The following is a 20,078-nucleotide window of genomic DNA, read 5'->3' as shown; positions in this document are numbered from 1 at the left end:
AGCCAAAATTACCAATAAAAAGTTTCAAACAATAATTAGATCTTACTTGTTGCTAGTTTTGAGGTTAAACGTACCTTTTATACCAACATTTTTTTGGATAAATTACAATCTCTTTACTGCCTTAAAATACTCATTCAATATATTACTGATAATTTCTGGGTGTTCATTGCTTGTGTGAATGTGTTAGATTGACTTTGTACAATAAAATATCATTAATATATTGTAATAAATGATCGATTTTTTACTTTTAAGCAAATGACAGAGAAAACAACATTAGCCATAGCCTTAAAAGACGTCAAAGAAGAAACACTGGTATGTATTATTTTACATCTTTACATTTCTTATGTTAAATATTTTTAAGATTTAAATTAATATATTTATTTCTACTATCTGCAATGTAGGTCACAAAGGTAGAGGGCATACTGTTAAGTTTGTAGTAAACAGCTTGAAATATTATGCAAAAGACAGACAAGGCAAAGAAGACCGTTCAAAAAGATATAAAGTTGATGATGACATGCTTAGTATTTTTATATTATGTACATATAACTATATATTTTTAAATACATTTTAAAAAACAAATTTTGTGTACAAATTTTCAAGTTTACATTTTAATATTATCCAAGATGAACCTTCAAGTATTTTTTTAAGTTCTGCTTCCATCTTGATGTGAGAGAATGAACTATGTCTCGCAAATCGAGCACTACAAGTTGCTAAAGTAAGGAATCGTATTCCTAATCGAATACCTGTCAAACAAATAGAGGCAAATCTTTTTCGTTTACTTAAGTAATATTATATTTAATAAGCATCAATGCAATTGTTAAATAACTTCTATGACATCTATTTTAAAAGCTCCAGGTTTGTATTGGGAGTTCATCGAAAGAACTCAGAAAGAACTAGATCTTAAAAGCAAAATCCGTATATTAGAAAAAACCACACTGGATTTATCACTTCTGATTAGAGATTTACGAACAATAGAAATGTATACTGCCTCTAGAAAGGTATCAGAACTTACAACACTCAATCTATCAATTACTTCTATTTTAGTTTTTTCCTGTATATTCTTTTTTATATACAGGGTGTTTCATTTTAATCCGACCACGACAAAAAACCATGGAAAAACTAATTTTAACGAAAAATGACCTTAACAAAAGTTGAAGGGGGTAAAGGGGGCCATCGAATGACACAAACACCTATGACCTTGAACTCGATTTTCAAGGTCATTTGAGGGTAATTGTGATTTTTTTAAATAGGAACCTCTATTTTAGACCTTGGAATCGGATAGAGCGGAAAAAATTACGTCGCAAAGGATATTTTAAGTTTGCTTTGGTGACCTTGAGAAGGTCAATTCAAGGTCAAATAACAAAAAATCTGCTAAACAGCTGTTTGTCTGGTTTTATTTTACTGATGTCGAAAGATGACCTTGACAAAAATTGAAGGGAGCAAAAGGGGCCATCTAATGACACCAACACCTTGGACCTTGAACTCGATTTTCAAGGTCATTTGAAGGTCATTGTATTTTTTTAACGGGAACCCCTATTTTTGACCTCGGAATACGGAGCAGCGGAAAAAATTACGTCGGAAATGACATTTCAAGTTTGCCTTAGTGACCTTGAGAAGGTCAATTCAAGGTCAAATAAGAAGTATCAGCCTAAGATTGTTTTCCTTTCAATTTTTTCGTAGAATTATCATTTTGTTATTGTAATAAACATTAAGAGAATAATTGACTTAAAATGTGATTATGCTTTGCTGACTTCAAAGCCATTTTGTAAGGTCAAAAGTGCAAAAATGCAATATCAAATGTTATGTGGAGTCCATATTTATATCCTAACTTTAGTGTTGCCCTGGAACAACGACGTGGACGTAATAGGATTGTGTTCCCTTTGGGGTGCTTGATTAGAGTGAGTCTCCTTGCCTCTCACTTTTATTATGTACAGATTTGAATGTAGGTGCCCAAAGACACCACCATTTTTTTGGATTCTATTCAGTTCTTGGGATGTTTTCGTAAGCGAATTTTTATCCTATCTTTAGCGTTACTCAGGAACGACGTGGACACAATTGGCTACTAATTTTCCTCATCGAATTTTGCCTGAATTTATTGTTGAAATAAATATTTTATTTTGTAAAGATGATTTTTCATGTTGAATTTTCCCGCGACTCATTGTTGAAATAGACAATTTTTCTAATAAGAGATCTCTTTTCATATGAATTTATCCTCTACTCATTGTTACTTACACTTAGTATTTAATAGTTTACTAGTTATTGAATAGTTATTGATTAGCTAAACTCATCAAATATCATTTGTTTAACATTTTCTCTTTTTCATTCATTGACCTTTATTTTTTCTATTAAAATTTATTACTCATCGAAAGCTATCTAATTTGTTCAGTTTGGTAAAAACAAAATTTTTTATTGAACTTGTTATAAATTTTTAACAATGGCTGATTATCCAGCCGCTGAAAGGGTTAATATTTTATTGATTCTTGGTGAATCTAGACGTAATTATCGACAAGCTACAGCCTTGTATCGATTTCGATATCCCGATAGAAGACATCCAAGTCATACAACCATTCGTGAGATTTACCGTAGAGCTCTACAAGGGCAACTAGCACGGGTTAGAGAACGTCGTAATTACAACGAAGATGATCTTCGTGTAATGGTCGTTTTAGCAATGGCTCATTTGAATCCCCACGTTAGTACCCGTGAAATTCAAAGGCAAAGTGGTATACCTATGGCTACAGCTTGGAGAATACTGAGAAGTCAACGTTATCATCCATATCATATTACTTTGACTCAGGATCTCACACCTGCTGATATGACGGTAAGGCTACAGTTTTGCCAATGGGCACGACAAATGAATGCTTATGATCGTCACTTTTTTCAATACGTAATGTTTTCTGATGAAACAAAATTCAAAAGCAATGGAGAGCTTAACCGACACAACTGTCATTATTGGTCGAATGTTAATCCGCATTGGTACAGGCAGATAGATAACCAAAATCGTTGGAGTCTTGATGTTTGGTGTGGAATTGTTAACGGATACCTTGTAGGCCCATACTTTTTCAATGAAAATGTAAATGGCCATAATTTTTTACAGTTCCTGAGAGAACGTCTTCCAGTACTTCTTGAAGAAGTAGATTTATACACAAGAGCAAGAATGTGGATTCAATTGGATGGAGCTCCTGCGCACTATGCTCGAATAGTTAGACAATATCTTAATCAAAATTACCGTGACAGGTGGATTGGACGCACTAGACGTGGAGATTTGGGTGTTCGATGGCCACCGAGATCTCCAGATATGACATCACCCGATTTCTATTTGTGGGGGTATTTGAAAGATGTTGTTTATGAACATGAAACTACAACAAGGGAAGATATGATCCACAGAATTCAAACCGCTTGTGAAAACATCCCAAGAGCTGTATTACTCAGAACAGTAGAACATTTTCAGCAGCGAATTGAATTGTGTATCCAACAAAATGGTGGTGTCTATGAGCACCTGCGTTGAATTTTGAGCAAAAGTGAGAGGCAAGGGGACTCACTCTAATTAAGCACCCCGAATAGTGAGAGGCAAGGAGACTCACTCTAATCAAGCACCCCAAAGGGAACACAATCCTATTACGTCCACGTCGTTGTTCCAGGGCAACACTAAAGTTAGGATATAAATATGGACTCCACATAACATTTGATATTGCATTTTTGCACTTTTGACCTTACAAAATGGCTTTGAAGTCAGCAAAGCATAATCACATTTTAAGTCAATTATTCTCTTAATGTTTATTACAATAACAAAATGATAATTCTACGAAAAAATTGAAAGGAAAACAATCTTAGGCTGATACTTCTTATTTGACCTTGAATTGACCTTCTCAAGGTCACTAAGGCAAACTTGAAATGTCATTTCCGACGTAATTTTTTCCGCTGCTCCGTATTCCGAGGTCAAAAATAGGGGTTCCCGTTAAAAAAATACAATGACCTTCAAATGACCTTGAAAATCGAGTTCAAGGTCCAAGGTGTTGGTGTCTTTAGATGGCCCCTTTTGCTCCCTTCAACTTTTGTCAAGGTCATCTTTCGACATCAGTAAAATAAAACCAGACAAACAGCTGTTTAGCAGATTTTTTGTTATTTGACCTTGAATTGACCTTCTCAAGGTCACCAAAGCAAACTTAAAATATCCTTTGCGACGTAATTTTTTCCGCTCTATCCGATTCCAAGGTCTAAAATAGAGGTTCCTATTTAAGAAATCACAATTACCCTCAAATGACCTTGAAAATCGAGTTCAAGGTCATAGGTGTTGGTGTCATTCAATGGCCCCCTTTACGCCCTTCAACTTTTGTTAAGGTCATTTTTCGTTAAAATTAGTTTTTCCATGGTTTTTTGTCGTGGTTGGATTAAAATGAAACACCCTGTATAACATGACTCCATCAGCCTTATTTATTTTACTGTTATTGTAATAGCTTTTATAGCCTTGTAATTGATAGTATTGAGGATGTTATAAGATCCATGTTTCCGTACATATTATAATAATTGGTTTTACTACCAAGCTTTCAATAAATCATTCTAATTTTTCGTAATTCGCATTTAAACTTCTTATATTTACACAGAGAATTAAGTTCTTTTTCTTCGAGATGCTCTTGTTGAGTGATCTGATGTTTTCTGCATCACGTTATATGTTGTGTATGTCTTCAAAATTGAACTCTTGAGCCATTAGTTAATCCTTTTTTCTTAGTCTATTTGTTATACGTGTGTTAACTAAGTTGAGTGACGTAGAAGACATCCCAGATGCACGCATGGTTATAGCCTTGTTTGAAGTATTTTCTGCCATACCGACATATCTCGGTATTACAGGTTGTATCGTGTAGTCAGTAAGGTCAATGACCTTTCTTATTTTATTTGTGGGATACTGCATGCGTGGCTATCTGTTGCCATATGCTCAGTATTATATTGAGTTTTATACTTATTATTGCTGAAGATACAGTTACGACAATTTAATTTATTACCGGAACAATATGTAGTCTTATGATTGCCTGCACATTTTAAACATGTGTGATTATTTGTGCACTTAAAGCCATTATGCCCATATCTACCAGAATTAAAACATGGCTTAACGTTGTAGTAGTCATGCACCTTACAGTTTTGTTAACCCACGAAGATCCTGTTTTTATTCTCTCTCACATGTTGATATAGTTCAGCAGGGATTTCTAATATGACTGACTGTAGATGAGTTTTGGAGTTATCATATGAATGCAATACTGTACACTTCTTGTTGAATTTACTAAAATTTCTTTCATTTATGTCATCTTCAATTTTTGTATTGTCTAAAGTTTCAAAATTATCTATTCCAAATACTTTAACCTTTGGATTCTCTATTGTTTCTTTTGTAACATCACAACTTTCATCAAGCTTTTTCTTCAAAACATTATATGCTTTGCTTGCACTTTCTTCTGTTAAACAATCTAATATTATTTCACTCTTTTTCTTAATTAGTTTTTTTTGCTTGTATGCTCTTATCTTTAAGGAGATAGTGTGCAACAGCATCATTTATTTTGCCAATAGGATATTCTTTAGTATCTTTGTTTTTAACTATAATTTTTGGGATTCGTTTTGGCTTGTTGGTCATGGCACTCGAAATTACTTGAGCATATGTTTTGTTTTTGAGGTATTTATTTGACTTTTCTGCTTATCAAGTAATTCTCTCAATAACTTATTTTTTTCTTTCAGTTCTTTATTTAGTTCTTTTAATAGTGCATTTTCACGCTTCAAATTACTGTCCATTGATACACTATTCTCATCATCATCCTCACTTTCAGCTTCTGACACACTTATTTTATCACTTTTTCTCAATTTAATCTGAGCAATGATTATTTTGGCTTCATTACTCAACACATTTGTATTCACTTTCGAGGTTAGGTCTACTTGGTTATGTTCCGGACATAATCCTAGAACTCAACTGATTTTTACTGCCCCATATATTTTAGCAAAATCACTAGTATGAAAAGCTTCCTCACATATTATACAAATAACCGTTTTTACTTCCACTTTAGGATGACATTTATAGAAAATTGCTGACTGTGAAGTCACCGAGCCCGCGCTCGATGACTCCGTCTTGAGGATGAGGGTTACCGAAAAAAATGCCAAATGCATCAAATTTCAATGAGTTTTTAGCAATAAAGGAACTTAAAAAATGTCCGTCTGTCCGTCCAGATTTTTTTTTGCATTTATTTCAATAAACTTGATGTATTTTATAAATAAAAAAAAATATTTAACGGTATAGACAGGTACATCTGATAAAAATATACATTTCTACTAAAAAACATTTTCAAGATTTTGTCCAGGTAGATTGGAAGCTGTTAAAACAATTAAAAAACCGCTGCCAATTCATTGGCACGTAGCTACCTCCAACTAAATTTATAGGTCCAATAAATCTTCACTATATAAAAACACTAAAATAAGCAATAATGAAAAATTTACTGGAACTAGTGAATCATTCCGGGATGGTAATTATTTTATGATAGATGTGTGGTAAAAACATAAACACATAATCCTACTGAAAAAAAAATCAGAATTAAGTACACTTTCTCGATTAAGAATGATTCACAAAAAGTGACCGGGTCATGAAACATTTCACATAAATTACACATAGGTATAAAATAATGATAAATATTTATATTTATGTGATTTTTTTGGTAGTTTATTAGAAATAAAGTATGTATATACATATATCAAAAACACAGTAAGATTGGTCCAGATGTGTCGGATGCTGTAAAACATAATCTTTTTAGAGAAATGTAGCAAATATGTATATTTGTATTTATAATCTGAATTATTTTTTAAATCATATGCGCCACATAGATACATATGTATGTTTTATCATTAGTAGTGATCTTGAGATTTTGTCCAGATGAGAGGGATGCAGCAAATAATCATCGGTGTAGTTATAATCTTATTGAAAAAAGATTTGTTTGATATCACAAGACGTAATCTGCAGATATGGTCCAGATGAAAGTGATGCTGCAAATGATCATCTGTGCAGTCAAATCTTATTAAAAAAAAGATCTGTTTGTGAATGTAAAATGATGACTGCTCTATGTATTCACGCATATCACGAGACGTAATCTGCAGATTTGGCCTAGATCAAAGGAATGCTGTGAATAATCATATGTGCAGATATAATCTGCTTTTTTATAGATATCTGTTTGTGAATGACAAACGACGACTGCTCTATGTATTGACGTATTTCACAAGGCGTAATCTGCAGATTCGGTCTGGATGAAAATGATGAATCGAATAATTGTACGTGCGAATATGATCTTATAATTAAAGGTATTTGTTTGTGAATTAGAAATGACCACTGCTTTATGTATTCACGCATATCACAAGACGTAATCTCCAGATTTGGTCCAGATGAAAGCGATGTTGCAAATAATCGACTGTGCAGTTATAATCTTATACAAAAAAAAAAAATAAAAAACTGAGAATGAGAAATGACGACTGCTCTATGTATTCACGCATATCAGAAGGCGTAATCTGCAGATTTGCTCCGGATGAAAGGGATGCTGCGAATAATCATAAGTGCAGATATAATCTGCTTTTTTATAGATATCTGTTTGTGAATGAGAAATGACAACTGCCTTCGTATTCACGCATATCAAAAGGCGTATTCTGCAGATTTGCTCCGGATGAAAGGGATGCTGCGAATAATCATAAGTGCAGATATAATATGCTTTTTTTATAGATATCTATTTGTGAATGAGAAATGACAACTGCCTTCGTATTCACGGATATCACAAGACGTAATCTGCAGATTTGGTCCAGATGAAAGCGATGTTGCAAATAATCGACTGTGAAGTTATAATCTTATACAAAAAAAAAACTGAGAATGAGAAATGACGACTGCTCTATGTATTCACGCATATCAAAAGGCGTAATCTGCAGATTTGCTCCGGTTGAAAGGGATGCTGCGAATAATCATAAGTGCTGATATAATCTGCTTTTTTATAGATATCTGTTTCTGAATTAGAAATGACGACTGCTTTATGTATTCACGCATATCAGAAGGCGTAATCTGCAGATTTGCTCCGAATCAAAGGAATGCTTCGAATAATAATCTGTGCAGATATAATCTGTTTTTTTAAAGATATCTGTTTGTGAATGAGAAATGACAAATGCTTTCGTATTCACGCATATCACAAGACGAAATCTGCAGATTTAGTCCGGATCAAAGGAATACTGCGAATAATTATCTGTGCGAATATGATCAAGCCTTTAAAATATATCTGTCAGTGAATAAAAAGTGACAACTGCCTTCGTATTCAGGCATATTACAAGACGTAATCTGCAGATTTGGTCCAGATGAAAGCGATGCTGCAAATTATCATCTATGCAGTCAAATCTTATTCAAAAAAAAAAGATCTGTTTGTGAATTAGAAATTACGACTGCTCTATGTATTCACGCATATCACAAGACGTAATCTGCAGATACGGTCTGGATGAAAATGATGCATCGAATAATTATACGTTCGAATATGATCTTATTATTAAAGGTATTTGTTTGTGAATGATAATTGACAACTTCTCTATGTCTTCACGCATATCACGAGACGAAATCTGCTGATTTAGACCGGATTAAAGGAATACTGCGAATAATTATCTGTGCGAATATGATCAAGCCTTTAAAAGATATCTGTCAGTCAATAAAAAATATCAAGTGCTCTTCGTATTCACGCATATTACGAGATGTAAGCTTCAGATTTGGTCCAGATGAAAGGGATGCTGCGAATAATCATATGTGCAGATGTACTGTTTTTCTAAAGATATCTGTTTGTGAATGAGAAATGACGACTGCCCTCTGTATTCACGCATATCAAAAGACGTAATCTACAGATTTAGTCCGGATCAAAGGAATGCTTCGAATAATAATCTGTGCAGATATAATCTGTTTTTTTAAAGATATCTGTTTGTGAATGACAAATGACGACTGCTCTATGTATTGAGGCATATCACAATACGTAATCTGCAGATTTAGTCCGGAACAAACAAATGCTTCGAATAATAATCTGTGGAGATATAACCCGTTTTTTAAAGATATCTGTTTGTGAAAGACAAATGACGACTTCTCTATGTATTTACGCATATCACGAGACGAAATCTGCTGATTTAGACCGGATGAAAGGAATACTGCGAATAATTATCTGTGCGAATATGATCAAGCCTTTAAAATATATCTGTCAGTGAATAAAAAGTGACAACTGCCTTCGTATTCACGCGTATTACAAGACGTAATCTGCAGATTTGGTCCAGATGAAAGCTCATGGTGCAAATAATCGACTGTGCAGTTATAATCTGCTTTTTTATAGATATCTGTTTGTGAATGAGAAATGACAACTGCTTTCGTATTCACGCATATCACAAGACGAAATCTGCAGATTTAGTCCGGATCAAAGGAATGCTTCGAATAATAATCTGTGCAGATATAATCTGCTTTTTTATAGATATCTGTTTGTGAATGAGAATTGACGACTGCTTTATGTATTCACGCATATCACAAGACGGAATCTGCAGATTTAGTCCGGTTCAAAGGAATGCTGCGAATAACTATCTGTGCAGTTATAATCTTGTTTAAAATATATCTGTTTGTGAATTAGACATGACGACTGCTCTATGTATTCACGCATATCACAAGACGTAATCTGCAGATTTGGTCCAGATGAAAGCGATGGTGCAAATAATCGACTGTGCAGTTATAATCTGCTTTTTTATAGATATCTGTTTGTGCATGGAAATGACAACTGCCTTCGTATTCACGCATATCACAAGACGTAATCTGCAGATTTAGTCCGGATCAAAGGAATGCTTCGAATAATAATCTGTGCAGATATAATCTGTTTTTTTTTAAAGAAATCTGTTTGTGAATGACAAATGACGACTTCTCTATGTATTCACGCATATCACAAGACGTAATCTACAGATTTAGTCCAGATGAAAGCGATGTTGCAAATAATCGACAGTGGAGTTATAATCTGTTTTTTTATAGATATCTGTTTGTGAATGAGAAATGACGACTGCTTTATGTATTCACGCATATCACAAGTCGTAATCTGCAGAATCGGTCTGGATGAAAATGATGCATCGAATAATTGTACGTGCGAATATGACCTTATAATTAAAGGTATTTGTTCGTGAATGAGAAATGACGACTGCTCTTCGTATTCACGCATATTACGAGACGTAATCTGCAGATTTAGTCCGGATCAAAGGAATGCTTCGAATAATAATCTGTGCAGATATAATCTGCTTTTTTATAGATATCTGTTTGTGAATGAGAATTGACGACTGCTTTATGTATTCACGCATATCACAAGACGGAATCTGCAGATTTAGTCCGGTTCAAAGGAATGCTGCGAATAATTATCTGTGCAGTTATAATCTTGTTTAAAAAAATATCTGTTTGTGAATTAGAAATGACGACTGCTCTATGTATTCACGCATATCACAAGACGTAATCTGCAGATTTGGTCCGTATGAAAGGGATACTGCGAATAATCATATGTGCAGATATAATCTGTTTTTTTATAGATATCTGTTTGTGAATGAGAAATGACAACTGCTTTCGTATTCACGCATATCACAAGACGAAATCTGCAGATTTAGTCCGGATCAAAGGAATGCTTCGAATAATAATCTGTGCAGATATAATCTGCTTTTTTATAGATATCTGTTTGTGAATGAGAATTGACGACTGCTTTATGTATTCACGCATATCACAAGACGGAATCTGCAGATTTAGTCCGGTTCAAAGGAATGCTGCGAATAACTATCTGTGCAGTTATAATCTTGTTTAAAATATATCTGTTTGTGAATTAGACATGACGACTGCTCTATGTATTCACGCATATCACAAGACGTAATCTGCAGATTTGGTCCAGATGAAAGCGATGGTGCAAATAATCGACTGTGCAGTTATAATCTGCTTTTTTATAGATATCTGTTTGTGCATGGAAATGACAACTGCCTTCGTATTCACGCATATCACAAGACGTAATCTGCAGATTTAGTCCGGATCAAAGGAATGCTTCGAATAATAATCTGTGCAGATATAATCTGTTTTTTTTTTAAAGAAATCTGTTTGTGAATGACAAATGACGACTTCTCTATGTATTCACGCATATCACAAGACGTAATCTACAGATTTAGTCCAGATGAAAGCGATGTTGCAAATAATCGACAGTGGAGTTATAATCTGTTTTTTTATAGATATCTGTTTGTGAATGAGAAATGACGACTGCTTTATGTATTCACGCATATCACAAGTCGTAATCTGCAGAATCGGTCTGGATGAAAATGATGCATCGAATAATTGTACGTGCGAATATGACCTTATAATTAAAGGTATTTGTTCGTGAATGAGAAATGACGACTGCTCTTCGTATTCACGCATATTACGAGACGTAATCTGCAGATTTAGTCCGGATCAAAGGAATGCTTCGAATAATAATCTGTGCAGATATAATCTGCTTTTTATAGATATCTGTTTGTGAATGAGAATTGACGACTGCTTTATGTATTCACGCATATCACAAGACGGAATCTGCAGATTTAGTCCGGTTCAAAGGAATGCTGCGAATAATTATCTGTGCAGTTATAATCTTGTTTAAAAAAATATCTGTTTGTGAATTAGAAATGACGACTGCTCTATGTATTCACGCATATCACAAGACGTAATCTGCAGATTTGGTCCGTATGAAAGGGATACTGCGAATAATCATATGTGCAGATATAATCTGTTTTTTTAAAGGTATTTGTTTGTGAATGAGAAATGACAACTGCTTTCGTATTCACGCATATCACAAGACGAAATCTGCAGATTTAGTCCGGATCAAAGGAATGCTTCGAATAATAATCTGTGCAGATATAATCTGCTTTTTTATAGATATCTGTTTGTGAATGAGAATTGATGACAGCTTTATGTATTCACGCATATCACAAGGCGTAATCTGCAGAATCGGTCTGGATGAAAATGATGCTGCGAATAACTATCTGTGCAGTTATAATCTTGTTTAAAATATATCTGTTTGTGAATTAGACATGACGACTGCTCTATGTATTCACGCATATCACAAGACGTAATCTGCAGATTTGGTCCAGATGAAAGCGATGGTGCAAATAATCGACTGTGCAGTTATAATCTGCTTTTTTATAGATATCTGTTTGTGCATGGAAATGACAACTGCCTTCGTATTCACGCATATCACAAGACGTAATCTGCAGATTTAGTCCGGATCAAAGGAATGCTTCGAATAATAATCTGTGCAGATATAATCTGTTTTTTTTTTAAAGAAATCTGTTTGTGAATGACAAATGACGACTTCTCTATGTATTCACGCATATCACAAGACGTAATCTACAGATTTAGTCCAGATGAAAGCGATGTTGCAAATAATCGACAGTGGAGTTATAATCTGTTTTTTTATAGATATCTGTTTGTGAATGAGAAATGACGACTGCTTTATGTATTCACGCATATCACAAGTCGTAATCTGCAGAATCGGTCTGGATGAAAATGATGCATCGAATAATTGTACGTGCGAATATGACCTTATAATTAAAGGTATTTGTTCGTGAATGAGAAATGACGACTGCTCTTCGTATTCACGCATATCACAAGTCGTAATCTGCAGAATCGGTCTGGATGAAAATGATGCATCGAATAATTGTACGTGCGAATATGACCTTATAATTAAAGGTATTTGTTCGTGAATGAGAAATGACGACTGCTCTTCGTATTCACGCATATTACGAGACGGAATTTGCAGATTTGGCCCGGATCAAAGGAATGCTTCGAATAATGATCTGTGTAGATATAATCTGTTTTTTAAAGATATCTATTTGTGAATGATAAATGACGACTGCTCTATTTATTGACGCACATACCAATGATTGTACTTTTAAAAGATAGCTGTTTGTCAATGAGAAATAACAACTGCTCTTTGTATTCACGCGTATCATAAGGCGTAATATGTATATTTGGTCCAGATGAAAACGATGTTGCAAATAATCGACAGTGCAGTTATAATCTGTTTTTTAAAGATATCTGTTTGTGAATGAGAAATGACAACTGCTTTCGTATTCACGCATATCACAAGACGAAATCTGCAGATTTAGTCCGGATCAAAGGAATGCTTCGAATAATAATCTGTGCAGATATAATATGCTTTTTTATAGATATCTGTTTGTGAATGAGAATTGACGACTGCTTTATGTATTCACGCATATCACAAGGCGTAATCTGCAGAATCGGTCTGGATGAAAATGATGCATCGAATAATTGTACGTGCGAATATGACCTTATAATTAAAGGTATTTGTTCGTGAATGAGAAATGACGACTGCTCTTCGTATTCACGCATATTACGAGACGTAATCTGCAGATTTAGTCCGGATCAAAGGAATGCTTCGAATAATAATCTGTGCAGATATAATCTGCTTTTTTATAGATATCTGTTTGTGAATGAGAATTGACGACTGCTTTATGTATTCACGCATATCACAAGACGGAATCTGCAGATTTAGTCCGGTTCAAAGGAATGCTGCGAATAACTATCTGTGCAGTTATAATCTTGTTTAAAAAAATATCTGTTTGTGAATTAGAAATGACGACTGCTCTATGTATTCACGCATATCACAAGACGTAATCTGCAGATTTGGTCCAGATGAAAGCGATGGTGCAAATAATCGGCTGTGCAGTTATAATCTGCTTTTTTATAGATATCTGTTTGTGCATGGAAATGACAACTGCCTTCGTATTCACGCATATCACAAGACGTAATCTGCAGATTTAGTCCGGATCAAAGGAATGCTTCGAATAATAATCTGTGCAGATATAATCTGTTTTTTTTAAAGAAATCTGTTTGTGAATGACAAATGACGACTTCTCTATGTATTCACGCATATCACAAGACGTAATCTACAGATTTAGTCCAGATGAAAGCGATGTTGCAAATAATCGACAGTGGAGTTATAATCTGTTTTTTTATAGATATCTGTTTGTGAATGAGAAATGACGACTGCTTTATGTATTCACACATATCACAAGGCGTAATCTGCAGAATCGGTCTGGATGAAAATGATGCATCGAATAATTGTACGTGCGAATATGACCTTATAATTAAAGGTATTTGTTCGTGAATGAGAAATGACGACTGCTCTTCGTATTCACGCATATTACGAGACGTAATCTGCAGATTTAGTCCGGATCAAAGGAATGCTTCGAATAATAATCTGTGCAGATATAATCTTCTTTTTTATAGATATCTGTTTGTGAATGAGAATTAACGACTGCTTTATGTATTCACGCATATCACAAGACGGAATCTGCAGATTTAGTCCGGTTCAAAGGAATGCTGCGAATAACTATCTGTGCAGTTATAATCTTGTTTAAAAAAATATCTGTTTGTGAATTAGAAATGACGACTGCTCTATGTAGTCACGCATATCACAAGACGTAATCTGCAGATTTGGTCCAGATGAAAGCGATGGTGCAAATAATCGACTGTGCAGTTACAATCTGCTTTTTTATAGATATCTGTTTGTGCATGAGAAATGACAACTGCCTTCGTATTCACGCATATCACAAGACGTAATCTGCAGATTTAGTCCGGATCAAAGGAATGCTGCGAATAATTATCTGTGCAGTTATAATCTTGTTTAAAAAAATATCTGTTTGTGAATTAGAAATGACGACTGCTCTATGTATTCACGCATATGACGAGACGTAATTTGCAGATTTGGCCCGGATCAAAGGAATGCTTCGAATAATGATCTGTGTAGATATAATCTGTTTTTTAAAGATATCTGTTTGTGAATGACAAATGACGACTGCTCTATTTATTGACGCACATACGAATGATTGTACTTTTAAAAGATAGCTGTTTGTGAATGAGAAATAACAACTGCTCTTTCTATTCACGCGTATCATAAGGCGTAATATGTAGATTTGGTCCGGATGAAAGGGATGCTGCGAATAATCATATGTGCAGATATAATCTGCTTTTTTATAGATATCTGTTTGTGAATGAGAAATGACAACTGCTTTCGTCTTCACGCATATCACAAGACGGAATCTGCAGATTTAGTCCGGTTCAAAGGAATGCTGCGAATAATTATCTGTGCAGTTATAATCTTGTTTAAAAAAATATCTGTTTGTGAATTAGAAATGACGACTGCTCTATGTATTCACGCATATCACAAGACGTAATCTGCAGATTTGGTCCGTATGAAAGGGATACTGCGAATAATCATATGTGCAGATATAATCTGTTTTTTTATAGATATCTGTTTGTGAATGAGAAATGACAACTGCTTTCGTATTCACGCATATCACAAGACGAAATCTGCAGATTTAGTCCGGATCAAAGGAATGCTTCGAATAATAATCTGTGCAGATATAATCTGCTTTTTTATAGATATCTGTTTGTGAATGAGAATTGACGACTGCTTTATGTATTCACGCATATCACAAGACGGAATCTGCAGATTTAGTCCGGTTCAAAGGAATGCTGCGAATAACTATCTGTGCAGTTATAATCTTGTTTAAAATATATCTGTTTGTGAATTAGACATGACGACTGCTCTATGTATTCACGCATATGACGAGACGTAATCTGCAGATTTGGCCCGGATCAAAGGAATGCTTCGAATAATGATCTGTGTAGATATAATCTGTTTTTTTTAAAGATATCTATTTGTGAATGACAAATGACGACTGCTCTATTTATTGACGCACATACGAATGATTGTACTTTTAAAAGATAGCCGTTTGTGAATGAGGAAGGACAACTGCCTTCGTATTCACGCATATTACAATACGTAATCTGCAGATTTGGTCCAGATGAAAGCGATGCTGCGAATGATCATCTATGCAGTCAAATCTTATTAAAAAAAAAAAATCTTTTTGTGAATTAGAAATTACGACTGCTCTATGTATTCACGCTTATCACAAGACGTAATCTGCAGATTTGCTCCGGTTCAAAGGAATGCTGCGAATAACTATCTGTGCAGTTATAATCTTGTTTAAAAAAATATCTGTTTGTGAATTAGAAATGACGACTGCTCTATGTAGTCACGCATATCACAAGACGTAATCTGCAGATTTGGTCCAGATGAAAGCGATGGTGCAAATAATCGACTGTGCAGTTACAATCTGCTTTTTTATAGATATCTGTTTGTGCATGAGAAATGACAACTGCCTTCGTATTCACGCATATCACAAGACGTAATCTGCAGATTTAGTCCGGATCAAAGGAATGCTGCGAATAATTATCTGTGCAGTTATAATCTTGTTTAAAAAAATATCTGTTTGTGAATTAGAAATGACGACTGCTCTATGTATTCACGCATATGACGAGACGTAATTTGCAGATTTGGCCCGGATCAAAGGAATGCTTCGAATAATGATCTGTGTAGATATAATCTGTTTTTTAAAGATATCTGTTTGTGAATGACAAATGACGACTGCTCTATTTATTGACGCACATACGAATGATTGTACTTTTAAAAGATAGCTGTTTGTGAATGAGAAATAACAACTGCTCTTTCTATTCACGCGTATCATAAGGCGTAATATGTAGATTTGGTCCGGATGAAAGGGATGCTGCGAATAATCATATGTGCAGATATAATCTGCTTTTTTATAGATATCTGTTTGTGAATGAGAAATGACAACTGCTTTCGTCTTCACGCATATCACAAGACGGAATCTGCAGATTTAGTCCGGTTCAAAGGAATGCTGCGAATAATTATCTGTGCAGTTATAATCTTGTTTAAAAAAATATCTGTTTGTGAATTAGAAATGACGACTGCTCTATGTATTCACGCATATCACAAGACGTAATCTGCAGATTTGGTCCGTATGAAAGGGATACTGCGAATAATCATATGTGCAGATATAATCTGTTTTTTTATAGATATCTGTTTGTGAATGAGAAATGACAACTGCTTTCGTATTCACGCATATCACAAGACGAAATCTGCAGATTTAGTCCGGATCAAAGGAATGCTTCGAATAATAATCTGTGCAGATATAATCTGCTTTTTTATAGATATCTGTTTGTGAATGAGAATTGACGACTGCTTTATGTATTCACGCATATCACAAGACGGAATCTGCAGATTTAGTCCGGTTCAAAGGAATGCTGCGAATAACTATCTGTGCAGTTATAATCTTGTTTAAAATATATCTGTTTGTGAATTAGACATGACGACTGCTCTATGTATTCACGCATATGACGAGACGTAATCTGCAGATTTGGCCCGGATCAAAGGAATGCTTCGAATAATGATCTGTGTAGATATAATCTGTTTTTTTTAAAGATATCTATTTGTGAATGACAAATGACGACTGCTCTATTTATTGACGCACATACGAATGATTGTACTTTTAAAAGATAGCCGTTTGTGAATGAGGAAGGACAACTGCCTTCGTATTCACGCATATTACAATACGTAATCTGCAGATTTGGTCCAGATGAAAGCGATGCTGCGAATGATCATCTATGCAGTCAAATCTTATTAAAAAAAAAAAATCTTTTTGTGAATTAGAAATTACGACTGCTCTATGTATTCACGCTTATCACAAGACGTAATCTGCAGATTTGCTCCGGATGAAAGGGATGCTGCGAATAGTCATATGTGCAGATATAATCTGCTTTTTTATAGATATCTGTTTGTGAATGAGGAAGGACAACTGCCTTCGTATTCACGCATATTACAATACGTAATCTGCAGATTTGGTCCAGATGAAAGCGATGCTGCAAATGATCATCTATGCAGTCAAATCTTATTAAAAAAAAAATCTTTTTGGGAATTAGAAATTACGACTGCTCTATGTATTCACGCTTATCACAAGACGTAATCTGCAGATTTGCTCCGGATGAAAGGGATGCTGCGAATAATCATATGTGCAGATATAATCTGCTTTTTTATAGATATCTGTTTGTGAATGAGGAAGGACAACTGCCTTCGTATTCACGCATATCACAAGATGTAATCTGCAGATTTAGTCCGGATCAAAGGAATGCTTCGAATAATAATCTGTGCAGATATAATGTTTTTTTAAAGATATCTGTTTGTGAATGACAAATGACGACTGCTCTATTTATTGACGCACATACGAATGATTGTACTTTTAAAAGATAGCTGTTTGTGAATGAGAAATAACAACTGCTCTTTATATTCACGCGTATCATAAGGCGTAATATGTAGATTTGGTCCGGATGAAAGGGATGCTGCGAATAATCATATGTGCAGATATAATCTGCTTTTTTATAGATATCTGTTTGTGAATGAGAAATGACAACTGCCTTCGTATTCACGCATATTACAAGACGTAATCTGCAGATTTGGTCCAGATGAAAGCGATGCTGCAAACGAGCATCTATACAGTCAAATCTTATTAAAAAAAAATATCTGTTTGTGAATTAGACATGACGACTGCTCTATGTATTCACGCATATCACAAGACGTAATCTGCAGATTTGGTCCAGATGAAAGCGATGGTGCAAATAATCGACTGTGCAGTTATAATCTGCTTTTATATAGATATCTGTTTGTGCATGGAAATGTCAACTGCCTTCGTATTCACGCATATCAGAAGACGTAATCTGCAGATTTAGTCCGGATCAAAGGAATGCTTCGAATAATAATCTGTGCAGATATAATCTGTTTTTTTTTAAAGAAATCTGTTTGTGAATGACAAATGACGACTTCTCTATGTATTCACGCATATCACAAGACATAATCTACAGATTTAGTCCAGATGAAAGCGATGTTGCAAATAATCGACAGTGGAGTTATAATCTGTTTTTTTATAGATATCTGTTTGTGAATGAGAAATGACGACTGCTTTATGTATTCACGCATATCACAAGTCGTAATCTGCAGAATCGGTCTGGATGAAAATAATGCATCGAATAATTGTACGTGCGAATATGACCTTATAATTAAAGGTATTTGTTCGTGAATGAGAAATGACGACTGCTCTTCGTATTCACGCATATTACGAGACGTAATCTGCAGATTTAGTCCGGATCAAAGGAATGCTTCGAATAATAATCTGTGCAGATATAATCTGCTTTTTTATAGATATCTGTTTGTGAATGAGAATTGACGACTGCTTTATGTATTCACGCATATCACAAGACGGAATCTGCAGATTTAGTCCGGTTCAAAGGAATGCTGCGAATAATTATCTGTGCAGTTATAATCTTGTTTAAAAAAATATCTGTTTGTGAATTAGAAATGACGACTGCTCTATGTATTCACGCATATCACAAGACGTAATCTGCAGATTTGGTCCGTATGAAAGGGATACTGCGAATAATCATATGTGCAGATATAATCTGTTTTTTTAAAGGTATTTGTTTGTGAATGAGAAATGACAACTGCTTTTGTATTCACGCATATCACAAGACGAAATCTGCAGATTTAGTCCGGATCAAAGGAATGCTTCGAATAATAATCTGTGCAGATATAATCTGTTTTTTTGAAGGTATTTGTTTCTGAATGAGAATTGACGACTGCTTTATGTATTCACGCATATCACAAGACGGAATCTGCAGATTTAGTCCGGTTCAAAGGAATGCTGCGAATAATCATAAGTGCAGATATAATCTGCTTTTTTATAGATAACTGTTTGTGAATGACAAATGACGACTGCTCTATGTATTGACGTATTTCACAAGGCGTAATCTGCAGAATCGGTCTGGATGTAAGTGATGCATCGAATAATCATAAGTGCAGATATAATCTGCTTTTTTATAGATATCTGTTTGTGAATTAGAAATGACAACTGCCTTCGTATTCACGCATATCACAAGATGTAATCTGCAGATCTAGTCCGGATCAAAAGAATGCTTCGAATAATAATCTGTGCAGATATAATCTGTTTTTTTAAAGGTATTTGTTTCTGAATGAGAATTGACGACTGCTCTATGTATTCACGCATATGACGAGACGTAATCTGCAGATTTGGCCCGGATCAAAGGAATGCTTCGAATAATGATCTGTGTAGATATAATCTGTTTTTTT

General features: G+C 34.6%; 1 protein-coding gene across 4 annotated transcripts in view; it reads left to right on the top strand.

The window, feature by feature from the left end:
• Positions 1-20,078, top strand: part of LOC116418353 (exostosin-2-like) — a 225,327-nt gene that overhangs the window by 123,353 nt on the left and 81,896 nt on the right. Inside the window, exons 5-6 of one of the 4 annotated variants that reach the window (XR_004228364.2) lie at positions 253-312; positions 402-576. The exons of 2 other annotated variants lie outside the window; for them this stretch is intronic. Coding sequence is in view for 1 of the 2 variants with exons in the window: in XM_031933437.2 (XP_031789297.1) it covers positions 253-312; positions 402-437 (96 nt within the window). In the remaining variant the exon portion in view is untranslated. Of the gene's footprint in view, positions 1-252; positions 313-401; positions 577-20,078 lie in introns of those variants that run through there. One more of the 4 variants, XM_031933437.2, reaches the window with a different exon arrangement.

Source organism: Nasonia vitripennis, unplaced genomic scaffold (assembly GCF_009193385.2).
Source record: "Nasonia vitripennis strain AsymCx unplaced genomic scaffold, Nvit_psr_1.1 unplaced0251, whole genome shotgun sequence".
Taxonomy (NCBI): Eukaryota; Metazoa; Arthropoda; class Insecta; order Hymenoptera; family Pteromalidae; genus Nasonia; species Nasonia vitripennis.
The sequence above is the reverse complement of the archived record's forward strand: the minus strand, read 5'-3'. Positions and strand labels throughout refer to the sequence as shown.